Below are 14,642 nucleotides of genomic sequence, written 5' to 3' on the forward strand. Positions count from 1 at the left end.
CTGAGTTTCCGTTCGGGCTGTCGCCAAGGCAACGGGCGTCTGGAGTTTCACAAGTGGAGCGTACATTTCAGGACGGCGTGGGGGGACCTGCGTTGGTACATGTCACACGCAGTCACAACAAACCTGCCAGGGAGGGGGTTGGGTGGAATGAGCAGGGGCAAGGCCAAGAGCAGTCTGCCGTTGCATCCCAAATGGCACCCTATTTTCTATAGCGTGCACTACTTTTCACCTGAGCCTGGGCTCTGGTCAAAAGTAGTGCACTATGTAGGGAATAGGGTGCCATTTAGGAGACAACCTGTCTGCTTGCTAAAAGCCCTATCTTGTTTACTTACCCCTGCTCTGAGACGACGACTACCACATGGTCAGTTATTGAGGTGTTTTTATGTGATGGAATATTAGTTACCCAGTATCCTAACTGCAGCTAATCAACTAAATCTCCGGTGTGAACGCAAATGTGTGTGTTACTGACTGGAGCTTAATTACACCAAGACGGTCTAGCCAGAACTAACTTCCACTCTTAACATAATTGCCTCAGACAGATGGTTTCAATTCAGGCAGAAATGAAAGATGGATGATGTGGTTGAATTCCTTCTGACGTTTGATTTCTGACTGTAGTGACTTTTGGCCTTGCATTGAGTAAGTGAAAGAACTCGCCACGCAACTAGACTCAAGTCCCCACCTAAACTCCGGTGCTGAGCTACAGGGCTGCATTCTTGGAGACAGGAGTGTGTATGACAGCATACAGGCACTATACTCAAGTCTCCACTTGACCCTCTGGTCATGGGCTGGGGGTTACAAGACAGGAGTGTGTGAAGCTATGAAGCTTTTAGGTAACTGACCCAGTCCCCCTCTGTTTCTATTTTTAACCTCTGCATCTGCTCCCTCTGTTGTGTTTGGCTCGTTGGGCCTGATGGTTTTTGCACATTCCTAGCGTTCATCCATGAGGGATTTGGCTCTTGTGGAAGTTGAAACGGACAGTCCTGGCCAGGAGGACATGTTAGTTAGAGGCTCTCTCCTAAAAGCCTCCACCTTCCTCGTAGTGAAAATATTTATACGCTCCGACTGAACATTCCGTTTCAGTTTGGATGGGAAAACGTTTCCTTGGGTTGGCTTGGCGTTGGTTTCACCTGACTCTCCTGTCTATTGCGAGTCCATGACCATGAATCACACTCTGTTACAGATGCTTTCATAATATCTTGTCTTCAAGGTTGGACATTGTTTTGGGACAAACAGACCATCGCTGAACCTTTGTTTGAGTCAAGTGAGTAAGGCGTGATGACCGAAGCTTTGAGACCAGTGAGGCATGAGGACTCCAAGCCAAAGGTTATCTAAATACACAGATCACATCATAAAATAGATTTTAATGCAGCCTTTAGCTACCTAAAATTTCACTCTGAACTTTCAGTGAAAAGGTTCGGACTCCTCCAGAGAACAAACGTCTGCTGAACTGAAGTAAAGTCTTCATGCTCAAGTTTTCTCTTTAGTCCTTGTCGATTACTTGCCTTAATACAGTGGAGATATTTGATGATCCCTTGATTTTCCTCTGCGCGTTTCTGCTTTCTTGACCGCTCATTTCTTTTTCTCGTGGTCGTGACCTTGCAAATCTTATACCCCCTCCCCCAACCCTGAGGTAAAGTTCAGGATGAAAACATCCAAAGAGGTGTGTTTCTCAAGCTGAAAAAGTCCTCTTGCAGAAAGAATACAGGCCAATTGTTTTCAAATCGGCTCTCTTGTTGTTTCCACACACTGTCTTATCTAGAGTAACTAGGCCAATATGAGTGAACTCGAAGACTCAATTTGTTTTTCGACCGTCTCTTGTATGAATTAATTCAGCACACGAAAGAAGCTGACTCGAACAATGCAGTCACTATATCCTATATCCTAATTGTGTGCAAACGTCTACTTTTACCTTCAAGCTGTATTGAGAGTGAAGACCGAGCTGTCTGGCTTCTGGCTGAGCTTTCAAGTACATTTTTTGAAATGTATTATTTTATCTGTAACATGAAAGATTAAAAACAGCTGACTTTAGATGTTTTGTCTGAAAACCCTGTGCCATTTACATTCCAGGCGCAACAGAGCATGAGATGGCTGGTCACAACGCCTTCTCTCTCCCACCCTTCTTCCCTACTCTCCAACTCTTCCCCCCCGCCCCAGACTTTCCCACCCTCACCCAGATCCACCTTCCCTAGTCAGTCTCCGAGGTAGGCCTATACTTTCAGTGCCTTCAGAAAATATTCTCACCCCTTGACTTTTTCTATATTTTGTCTTACAACCTGAATTTAAAATGGATTCAATTAAACATTGTCGCTGGCCTATGCACAATACCCCATAACATCCAGTGGAATTATGTTTTTAGATATTGTTTTTTACAAATTTAATAAAAAATGAAAAGCTGACATGTCTTGACAATAAATATTCAACCCCTTTGTTATGACAAGCCTTTAAGTGAATGAGTAAAAATGTGCTTAAAAAGTCACGTAAGTTGTATGGACTCACTCCGTGTAGTAATAGTCTGAATGTTTTTCTTCTTCCTACAACTACCTCGTCTCTGTACCCCCACACATACAATTATTTGTAAGGTCCCTCAGTCGAGCAGTGAATTTTAAACACAGATTCAACCACAAGGAGGTTTTCCGATGCCTCGCAAAGAAGGGGACTTATTGGTAGATAAGAAGAAAAAAAGAAGTGGACATTATCTGTTTGAGCATGGTGAAGTTATTAATTACACTTTGGGTGGTGTATCAATACGCCCAGTCACTACAAAGATACAGGCGTCCTTCCTAACTCAGTTCCCGTAGAGGAAGGAAACCACTCAGGGATTTCACCACGAGGCCAAGGGTAACTTTTTAAAACAGTTAAGGATTTCCGTGGCTGTGACGGGAGAAAATTGAGGATGGATCAATAAAACATGGTAGATATGCCACACTACTAACCTAATTGAGTGACAGAGTGAAAAGAAGTAAGTCTCTACAGGGGGAAAAAACTAATACTGCAAAATGTGGCAAAGAAATTAACTTTTTGTTCAAAGAGTAATGTTTGGGGCAAATCCAAAACAACACATCACTGAGTACTACTCTTCATATTTTTAAGCATGGCGGTGGCTGCATCATGTTATGGATATGCTTAAAGCACAAGGCCAAATCTACACCAGAGTTGCTTACCAAGACATTAAATGTTCCTAAATGGACTAGTTGGCTTTGACTTAAATTGGCTTGAAAATCTATGGCCAGACTTGAGCATTTTTTTAAAGAATAATGGGCAAATATTGTAGAATCCAGGTGTGCAAAGCGCTTAGACTTACCCAGAAAGACTCACTGCTGTAATTGCCGCCAAAGGTGCTTCTAGAAAGTATCGACTCGGGTGTCAATACTTATGTAAAATGAGATTTTCTGTATTTCATTTTCAATAAATGTACTGACATGTCTAAAAACATGTTTTCATTGTCAATATGGGGTATTGTGTATAGATGGATGTGTGAGAACGCAAACCTATTTAATCCATTTTCAATTCAGGCTGAATAAGTCGAGGGGTATTAATACTTTCTGAAAGCACTGTAAACCCCTGCTTGTCTGGCCATATCGACAAATACACCGGACTAGGAACCTTGGTCTTACTTAGTTCTGTTATACTCACAGACATGATTCAAACAGTTTTCGAAACTTCAGAGTGTTTTCTATCCAAAGCCACTAATAATATGCATATCTTATCTTCTGGGGATGAGTAGCAGGCAGTTGAATGTGGGCATGCATTTCATCCGGATATGGAAATACTGCCCCCTGTCACCAAGAAGTTAACAGGCACCGCATCGATTATATGCAACGCAGGACAAGCTAGATAAAATAGTAATATCATCAACCATGTGTAGTTAACTAGTGATTATGTTAAGATTGTTTTTTTTATAAGATAAGTTTAATGCTAGCTAGCAACTTACCTTGGCTCCTTGCTGCACTCGCGTAACTGGTGGTTAGCCTGCCACGCCGTCTCCTCGTGGAGTGCAATGTAATCAGCCATAAATGCAGATTACCGATTTGTTATGAAAACTTGAAATCAGCCATGCCGATTAATCGGTCGACCTCTAGTTCTTATGCACGACGCAAAGCGGAGTGCCCGGATACAGCCCTTAGCCGTGGTATACTGGCAATATGCCACGACCCCCAAGGTGCCTTATTGCTATTGTAAACTGTGTACCAATGTAATTAGAGCAGTACAAATACATGTTTTGTTATACCCAGGGAATATGGTCTGATATACCACGGCTGTCAGCCAAATTTGCATGCAGGACTCGAACCACACAGTTTCTAATCAACATTAGAGAATAGACTACAGAGATGAGAATTGACAACATTCCGATTCCAGAGTTCTGCTGTGATCTGTAATAAATATGTTACTGTTAAGTGATGTACTAATTAGTCTGCTGTCACTATCTTTGGGGAGGGGGGAAATGCAATATTAGGAAGGTGTTCGTAATGTTTGGTATGCTCAAAAAAAGAAAGGCTGTTAGCTGCAGGTCTCTGTGAGATGGTGGCCTTCCTCACAGCACACACATCGAGCTCGCTGCCATCCAGGACCTCTAAGCACCAAGCAGTTTCAGAAGATTTCACTGTTGGTGTACACCTGGTGTTTACGAAATGTGCCAAAATGTGATTTTGATTTGACACATGCATCACACAAACACACAAACACACACACTGTTATCTACCCAGTAGGAGGAAGAACAACACTCCCCCTTTACGCTTTATTGAGGATCCTGTACCCACTTAGCAATGGCAGACGGCACCTTTTTAGCCCACAGCATCGTGCCCTCGGCTGAGTCACAACACCAAGAAGGCTAGATGTTGCATGGCCTTTCAGTTCTGTTTTCTCAACAATGTAGCCGGTCAGCTTGATAAAATAACAAAACAGAAAGCAAGGCCGTTTTGCCAGATCCAGATATATTCTTTGAGGTAGGCTAGTTGCAAGCTGCAATATAACTTACTTGACGACCCGACCAATTTCCCATAGAAATAGATGTTTATAGATCATTCTCATTCGAAAGCAGGTCTAAGAAGCGGTAGTTATGTTATATGTGCGCTATTTCTATGCTTCCCATTTTTGAGTTATGTTTTTACGTCTTTTACTTTTGGTTTTGTACACCAGTTGAAAATACAATATTTTTGAGGGGAAAATATACTGTATTTCAGAGGTTTAGATGTTAGTGATTCTCTACACTTGTCACAAACTGAAATTACGCAAACTATTTGAATTTTAGCAACCAGGAAATGGTGGAGGCGGAGCAGTTTCTCCATATTGCACCTTTTTAACTGTTGCTGCCGAAATACCATCGTTGTCTTTGTAGAATTATCTATGTCTAACATGCATTTCCAAGGTAGTTGTTTAGAGGCTAGCTGCTATTGTGAAAGATGTTAAGTGTTTGAAGGGGGACCTTTTGATGCTCAAGATTAGGATCCTCACAGGTGCTGCTGTCCATGTTTGTATCTGTGTATTTGAGACACGAGTACTATTCCTGTTTATAACATGCTCAAGCTCTTTTGATAGACGAGTTTATTACGAGAGCTCGTTTTGGCTCCCAACAAGCAGTAAGACTGAAAGTTAAATGAATGAACACATTGAACGTTCTTACAAGGAGCCAACAATCAGTTGTGTGTTATCATGAAATGTGTAAATGCAACAAAGTCAAACATATGTTAAAAAACAATTTAAAAGTATTTTCCACAGTAAGTTTATTTTTATTTTTTATAGATAAATTTGGTTTTTTGCATAGTTAGATTGAGTCTGTGCAGTCGGTTTAGTTTCACACAGTCCACCATGTCTCAGCTCAGCTGCAGTGCTGGCTGGTTAGCTCAGATAGGCCTGAAATATCTGCACTGCGTTTTCAATTTGAGGAAATGGTTATTGTAATAACTAGGCCATCTGATGAGACTGAGGAGCCTGCTGTGAGCATTCACACTATATTTATATACTCCCCCTTTTGAATGTGATGAAGTGCTTTTCTTAAGTAATAACTAACTGGAAATGTTGGGCCTGCTTTTCTGTGTGCAGAATATTTGTCTGACGAGGAGTCACAGTTAAAGGTTTGAGTGTGCATGTGTAAGTTGGAGTGTATTGTGACTTACTCAAATGTAGGTAATGAAATGTAAATTGTTTTCTATGGCAACTACTCTCTCTCTCTCTCTCTCTCTCTCTCTCTCTCTCTCTCGAGTTTTTAATAGATGGAAGAGAAAACATCTCCTCTCCTGTAGGACTGATAAACTCAGCAAAAAAAGAAACGTCCTCTCATTGTCAACTGCATTTATTTTCAGCAAACTTAACGTGTAAATATTTTTATTCACATAACACGATTCAACAACTGAGACCAGCTGAACAAGTTCCACAGACACGTGACTAACAGAAATTGAATAATGTGTCCCTGAACAAAGGGGGGGGGGTCAAAATCAAAAGTAAGTCCGTATCTGGTGTGGCCACCAGCTGCATTAAGTACTGCAGTGCATTTCCTCCTCATGGACTGCACCAGATTTGCCTGTTCTTACTGTGAGATGTTACCCCACTCTTCCACCAAGGCACCTGCAAGTTCCCATTTCCGGTGGGGAACGGCCCTCACCCTCAGATCCAACAGGTCCCAGTCGTGCTCAATGGGATTGAGATCCGGGTTTTTCGCTGGCCATGGCAGACCACTGACATTCCTGTCTTGCAGGAAATCACGCACAGAACAAGCAGTATGGCTGGTGGCATTGTCATGCTGGAGGGTCATGTCAAGATGAGCCTGTATGAAGGGTACCACATGAGGGAGGAGGATGTCTTCCCTGTAACGCACAGCGTTGAGATTTTCTGCAATGACAACAAGCTCAGTCCGATGATGCTGTGACACACCGCCCCAGACCATGACGGTTCCTCCACCTCCAAATCGATCCCGCTCCAGAGTACAGGCCTCGGTGTAACTCTCATTCCTTCGACGATAAATGCGATTCCGACCATCACCCCTGGTGAGACACAATCGCGACTCGTCAGTGAAGAGCGCCTTTTTTCAAGTCCTGTCTGGTCCAGCAACGTTGTTGCCGGTGATGTCTGGTGAGGACCTGCCTACAACAGGCCTACGAGCCCTCAGTCCAGCCTCTCTCAGCCTATTGCGGACAGTCTGAACACTGATGAAGGGATTGTGCGTTCCTGGTGTAACTCGGGCAGTTGTTGTTGCCACCTGTCCCGCAGGTTTGATCTTCGGATGTGCCGATCCTGTGCAAGTGTTGTTACACGTGGTCTGCCACTGCGAAGACTATCAGCTGTCCGTCCTGTCTCCCTGTAGGGCTGTCTTAGGCGTCTCACAGTACGGACATTGCAATTTGTTGCCCTGGCCACATCTGCAGTCCTCATGTCTCCTTGCAGCATGCCTAAGGCACGTTCACGCAGATGAGCAGGGACCCTGGGCATCTTTCTTTTGGTGTTTTTCAGAGTCGGTAGAAAGGCATCTTTAGTATCCTAAGTTTTCATATCTGTGACCTTTAATTGCCAACCGTCTGTAAACTGTTAGTGACTTAACGACCGTTCCACAGGTGCATGTTCATTAATTGTTCATGAACAAGCATGGGAAACAGTGTTTAAACCCTTTACGATGAAGATCTGTGAAGTTATTTGGATGTTTTACTAATTATCTTTGAAAGACCGGGTCCTGAAAAAGGGCCGTTTCTTTTTTTTTTTTTTTTCCCTTTTTTTGTTGCAGAGTTTACATATTCAATCCGAGATATAAAAATGAACCATTCAGAACTCCATGTTCTACAACTGTCAACATATTCAACGGTAAAAAAGTCTGATAGGATAGCCTACATGTAGCTGGAGTAAGTCTGACTGTCGGGCCCTTTTGTTTCTGCTGTCCTGTCACCCAGGCAACCACATCCATCCCTGCGGTTCAGCTCATCATGAATGTTTCTTGAAGGTGGTCCAGTAACTGTGTAGATTTAATTTAACCACCGCTCTATTCCAACACAGTCCTTTTCCCTGCCCTGCTATGTTCTCAAAAAGAAAATGGTCCTCTTCGACCGTCATGTGGAGGAGTCTGACAGATCAACTTGGCAAGGAGATGTTTCGCTTGGTGCTTCACACACTCGCTGTCATCGTTTTCATCCTTTTCATATGCAAAATCATTCCTACGTAATGTCCATGAAGTCACGTCCCAGCCATGTTTTTAGCATCTGTATTTCGACTGCTTGTCATCATGCAGCAGGAGCCTACAGGCTCTGTAGGGTTGGGGTCAATTCCATTTAAATTCCAGTCAATTCAGAAAGCAAACCCAATTCCACATGTTCCTAATTGAAAAGCATGGAATTTCAGTGTATGGAATTGACCCCAACCCTGCTATAGAGTGACAGAGTAGAAGCGACTGCCACTAACATAATACCATTTTAACACTACAGAGCAGAGCCAAACCAAGCCGAGAGGCACTGTAATGGGCTGGTTACGTGTCCGCCAAAGTTGTTGGAATGTTAAAAAAATATTAGTGCCAGCAAGTTGGCGCAATAGTGTTAAGCGTGAGTCTATCACTAGCAGGCTTGATTCTGCTCCCATCCAGGCCTTGCTGTCACTCACTCAGCTGTCACTCACTAAGGCAGCATGTATTCTTCCCTCATTAGCACAGAGTCGCAGGGTGAACTCTCAAAGTTCAGACACACTGACTGCTCTTCCAAAAATATGTCCCGTCTTACTTTGCATGTCCAAAAATATGTGGACATCTGCTCGTCGAACATATCATTCATATATAGTTGGTCCCCCCTTTGCTGCTATAACAGCCTTCACTCTTCTGGGAAGGCTTTCCGCTAGATGTTGGAACATTGCTGCGGGGACTTGCTTCCATTCAGCCACGAGCATTAGTGAGGTCGGGCACTGATGTGCGATTAGGCCAGGCTCGCAGTCAGTGTTACAATTAATCTCAAAGGTATTTGATGGGGTTGAGGTCGGGGCACTGTGAAGGCCAGTCAAGTTCTTCCACACCGATCTCGACAAACCATTTCTGTATGGTCTTCTCTTTGTGACGGGGCATTGTCATACAGGAAAGGGCCATCCCCAAACTGTTGCCACAAAGTTGGGAGCACAGTCGTCGAGAATGTCATTGTATGATGTAGCGTTAAGATTTCCCTTCACTAGAACTAAAGGGCCTGAACCACAAAAAATCCCCAGAGCATTATTCCTCTTCCACCAAACTTGACAGTTGGCATTATGCGTTTGGGCAGGTAGCGTTCTCCTGGTATCCTGTCAAACCCAGATTTGTCCGTCAGACTGCCAGATGAAGCTTGATTCAGCACTCCAGAGAATGCGTTTCCACTGCTCCGGAGTTCAATGGCGGCGAGCTATAAAGCACACCGGCCAACGCTTGGCATTGCACATGGTGATCTTAGGCCTGTGTGCGGCTGCTCGGCCATGGAAACCCATTTCATGAAGCTCCCGACGAACAGTTCTTGTGCTTATGTTGCTTCCAGAGGCAGTTTGGAACTCGGTAGTAAAGTGTTGCAACAATTTTTACGTTCTTCATCACTTGGCGGTCCTGTTCTGTGAGCTTGTGTGGCCTACCACTTCGCAGCTGAGCCTTTGTTGCTCCTATACTTTTCCACTTCATAATAACAACATTTACAGTTGACCGGGGCCGCTCTAGCAGGGCAGAAATTTGACAAACTAACTTGTTGGGTACGGTGGCTTCATATGACGGTGCCATGTTGAAATCACTGAGTTCTCCAGTAAGGCTATTCTACTGACAATGTTTGTCTATGGAGGTTGCATGGCTGTGTGCTCGATTTATATACACTTGTCAGCAACCGGTGTGGCTGAAATAGCCAATTCCACTCATTTGAAGGGATGTCCACATACTTTTGGCCATGTAGTGTGTAGCTATCTCTTTCTCTCTCCTCTTCTATACTCTCTCGCTCTCTCCATTTTCCAGCCCAGACTCTATTTTCAGTCTCTTATTGCTCTGCTCTCTGAGTAATGCTTGGCTTTGTTTCTGCCACACACCAGATCAAAGCTACATGGACTCTGGCTGCTCTGTTTGTTGTCATGGACAGTTCTTTCCTTTTCAATAGTTATTTTTCCAAAGAATTTCTCTAGCTTTTCTTTCATAACAGCTTTGCCTCTAGCATTGCTAGTGTCACTAAATCACTTACTCCAACCAGGCTTTTACTGAAATGTCATGTTTAATTATGGAACTAGCTTAACTTCCTGAGTTTTACTTCCTCCCCCACATCTCCATGGAGACTGGTGTGTAATTGTATGGCTCTGTTGTTGTTTGGGTTTCTTTATTGGATGCTCCTTAGTCTGGTCCCAGATCGATGATGTCCTGCCAACAGTCGTTAACAATGATGACTGTAGGAGTTGGCAAAATGGCACGAACAGATCTGATCTACAGATCTAGATACACCCTAGTCTAAGTTGAGCTGTTTTTGGCCGTGGAAAGAAATGCTCAAAAACTCATCTAAGAGTTTTTTTTTGTCAATTGTATACACGGAAAAGCTTTAGCAAGACTAACATTAGATGATTTAGATATCTGTATGCTTCTGTGGTAAGCTGTACATGAAATACGGTCCTTCATTTCGATCATAAGAAATTTGACTTTTTGGTTGTTTTTTTCCTGTCATAAACAGCTGTTCCTTTTTCAGTTCTAGAGGTTGACACATTGAATGACCAACAGTCTGTGAAATGAGTGTCATATTGAAGGGTTGTTTGTTTTTAAGAGTAGGCCAAGAGCCATGTGTCTGCTAATCCAGCCTTAATGACTATAACAGAGCCCAGTTTGGCTACAGATCTCTTTCTTTCTCTCTCTGTCTCTGGTTTTATAGTACTCTAGCCTACTTATTGCTCCAGCTGGTGTTGCCTGTGGGGAATGAGTCAAATTTCTCACCTCATTATATTTCGTTAGTACGTGGCACGCCATTTTGGTTGCCACACTGTGTGGAAATGTCGGGGTACTCCAAGTACCCTTTGACTGTTTGGGGTTACTTGAGGTTAGGCTACAACGTTAGTTCAGTGAGTGCCGGGCACTGCGAAACCACGCAAATGATATGCCATTCACTGACTGACTGACGGTATCACGTGTCGCTCAAGTCTCGGACTTCAGGCTCAAGTTACTGCGAGCGTCTTTTTGTGAACTTGTGGTGTGCAAATGAACAGGCAAGTCAGGAACTGGGCAACTGTTAAACATGAAATTAAAAGTGTGTGCATTTAGGCGTGTATAGGCCTATCTCTATTTACTGTGCACCTTGATGCCCCGAGGCTTGTTAGGAAAAAAAACTCCCCTTATTCTAGGTTAAACTTTCTCTGGTCTGAAGTATTTTCCTGTCTCGACTGCCCTTGCAAGACAGGCAAGCAAGGCCAGAGGGGCTGAAAAGGAGCGCTCCCTCGCCTATCTGATAATAATGACAGGTCTGAACAGTGGTGGCTGGGGATGGAGAGAGATGTTTTCTGTATACAGCAGGCTGGATGTAATAACACACCAAACCACAGTTCCTCTCTGATGGATCAGGGTGGATTTCAAGCATGACCAAGGCCACACCTTACTCATGAATAATGTGTCTCTTTTCCGCTCTCTTCCCCCCCCCCCCCCTCCCTCTCTCTCCCTGCAGGCTGCCAATGGCTACATCCTCATGTTTGACGTGGTGGGAGGAGGAGAGGACAAGTATCTTTATGAGCCAGTCTATCCCAAGTGAGTACTCAACTCTTTCCTTCCTGTTCTCCTCCCCCCCAGAGTCAAATGTTGACGTTCAAAGTACAACAACAAAGGTCAACTGCAACAGGGCAAGGACCTGCTGGGGAAGGAAGGGGTTAAATGTGGAATTTTGAAGCTAGCTACAAAGACCAACAATGCTCAATCACTCATAGCTTAGGACAAACCCCACTGTGTGTCGACACATGGCATGTTATCACAATTCATTTACCAGTAGGTCTGAGCAATAGGCTGTAGTTTAGGACTGGACTAGAGTTCAAAGTTTAGCCACAAAGGTCAATGTTGTACTCGAGCAGGCAATGCTCAGTCACTGAGTGTTTAACACAAACCCAACTGGGTGTGCTGTCTACACAATGTAATAATGAGTGTACCAGTCAGTGGGCCCGAGGAAAAGGCTATAGTTCAGGGCATCATTGCACGTCGAAGGCCTTGGCAAATGTCAGGACTAATTAGATGAACAATTATTGCTGTGGATGACTGTACAATGTGTTCTTCACCAGTCATATGCTGAACCCTCCCACTGTTATAACACAGGGCACAGGGGTGTGTCATCACCACAGCCAGGTCTCTCAGTGAGGGACCACTCTGAGCTCCACAGGGAGCCCAGTCATTTAAATTGGTGGCCTATTGTATACAGAGATATTGGCAATGTAACCAATCATAGCCCTCCTTTTACTTGTATTATTGCACATCCTGCAAATCACCAGCAGAGGTCGACCATTTTGAATCCATTTTCACATTCACTCTGTTGGTAATTCTTACAAATTGGATCATGAATCTAAAAGTAGCAGAGATCCCACTCTGGAACTTTGATATGCCCATAGTGTATTATGTGTGTGTGTGTGTACAGTTTATATACGTTTAAGAGGTTGGGCCATCTGTCGATGTACCCTTGAGCAAGGCACTTAACCCTAATTGCTCCTGTAAGTCGCTTTGGATAAGAGTGCTAAATGACTAAAATGTCCATGTACACACACACAGTGTATATATAGTGCATTCAGAAATTATTCCGACCGCTTGTTTTTCCCCCCACATTTTGTTACATTACAGCCTTGTTCTAAAATGTATGAAATTGTTTTTCCCCTGATCAATCTACACACAATAGCCCATAATAGACAAAATAAAAACAGAAATGGCTTATTTACATAAGTATTCAGACCCTTTTGCTATGAGACTCGAAATTGAGCTCAGGTGCATCCTGTTTCCATTGATCATCATTGCCATGTTTCTACAACTTGATTGAAGTCCACCTGTGGTAAATTCAATTGATTGACATGATTTAGAAAGGCACACACCTCTCTATATATAAGGTTCCACAGTTGACAGTGCATGTCAGAGAAAAAGCCAAGCCATGTGGTCGAAAGAATTGTCCGCCTCGACACAATCTAAGACAGCGGCAGGGTAGCCTAGTGGTTAGAGCATTGGACTAGTAACCGGAAGGTTGCAAGTTCAAATCCCCGAGCTGACAAGGTACAAATCTGTCGTTCTGCCCCTGAACAGGCAGTTAACCCACTGTTCCTAGGCCGTCATTGAAAATAAGAATTTGTTCTTAACTGACTTGCCTGGTTAAATAAAGGTAAAATAAATAAAAGGATTGTGTCGAGGCACAGATCTGTGGAAGAGTACCAAAACATTTCTGCAACATTGATTAAAATTGATTAAAACATTAGCTTCCGTTAGCAAGATGGCGCCGACGGAGTCGCCTTGCTTCGAGTCCTTGCAGTATTTTTTTATTTTAATTTCTGTATTATTTCTTACATTGTTACCCCATAAAATCTATATCCAATACTTCTTCCCGGCTACATCACAGGATGTACCTGTGACTAGAATATTCAACGCTGGTCTGACCAATCGGAATCCACCCTTCAAGATTGTTTTGATCACGTGCTACATCACAGGATGTACCTGTGACTAGAATATTCAAAGCTGGTCTGACCAATCGGAATCCACCCTTCAAGATTGTTTTGATCACGTGGACTGGGAAATGTTCCGGGCAGCCTCAGAAAAACATTGATCTATACGCTGACTCGGTGAGTGAGTTTGAGGAAGTGCATTGGAGATGTTGTACCCACTGTGACTATTAAAACCTAACCTAACCAGAAACCGTGGATGGATAGCGGCATTTGCGCAATCCCGCACTACAAAAAGAAAACCAGCCATGTCATGGACACCGTCTTGCTTCCAGACAAAATAAACACCTTTGCCTGCTTTGAGGATAATACAGTGCCACCATCGCGGCCCACTAACAAGGACTGTTCACTGACTACAGCTCAACATTCATCACCATAGTACCATCCAAGCTCATCATTAAGCTGGAGGCCCTGGGTCCCAACCCCACCCTGTGTGACTTGGGCCCTGTACTATGAGGGCCGCCCCCAGGTGGTGAAGGTAGGAAACATCTCCACTTCGCTGACCCTCAACACTGGGTCACCACAAGGGTGCGTGCTCAGCCCCCTCCTGTACACCCTGTTCACCCATGACTGCGTGGCCATGCACATCTCCAACTGTCATAAAGTTTGCAGATAATCCAACAGTAGTGGGCTTCATTACCAACAACAACGAGACAGCCTACATGGAGGAGGTGAGGACCCTGAGAGTGTAGTGTCAGGAAAACAACCCTCCACTCAACGTCAACAAAACAAAGGAGATGATCGTGGACTTCAGGAAACAGCAGAGGGAGCACCCCGTATCTACATCGGGACAGTAGTGAAGAAGGTGGAAAGTTTCAAGTACCTCGGCATACACATCAGACAAACTGAAATGGTCCACCCGCAAGAAATTTGGCTTCTCACCTAAAACCTTCACAAAACATTTACAGGTGCACAGTTGAGTGTATCTTGTCAGGCTGTATCACTGCCTGGTACGGCACCGCCCTCAACTGCAAGGCTCTCCAGAGGGTGGTGCGGTCTGCACAACGCATCACCGGGGGCAAACTACCTGCCCTCCA

The 14,642-nt window shown here is 43.9% G+C and overlaps 1 protein-coding gene across 4 annotated transcripts in view; it reads left to right on the forward strand.

Moving 5' to 3' along the window:
• The window catches only part of LOC110523956 (guanine nucleotide exchange factor subunit RIC1), a 64,558-nt gene that overhangs the window by 29,504 nt on the left and 20,412 nt on the right, over positions 1-14,642 (forward strand). For all 4 annotated transcript variants that reach the window (XM_036977687.2, XM_090235038.1, XM_036977685.2 and 1 more), the window contains exon 3: positions 11,595-11,674. In XM_036977687.2, coding sequence (XP_036833582.2) covers positions 11,595-11,674 — 80 coding nt within the window. The remainder of the gene's footprint in view (positions 1-11,594; positions 11,675-14,642) is intronic.

The sequence above is a fragment of the Oncorhynchus mykiss genome, chromosome 5, assembly GCF_057628025.1.
Source record: "Oncorhynchus mykiss isolate SJ-2025 chromosome 5, ASM5762802v1, whole genome shotgun sequence".
NCBI classification, from domain to species: Eukaryota; Metazoa; Chordata; class Actinopteri; order Salmoniformes; family Salmonidae; genus Oncorhynchus; species Oncorhynchus mykiss.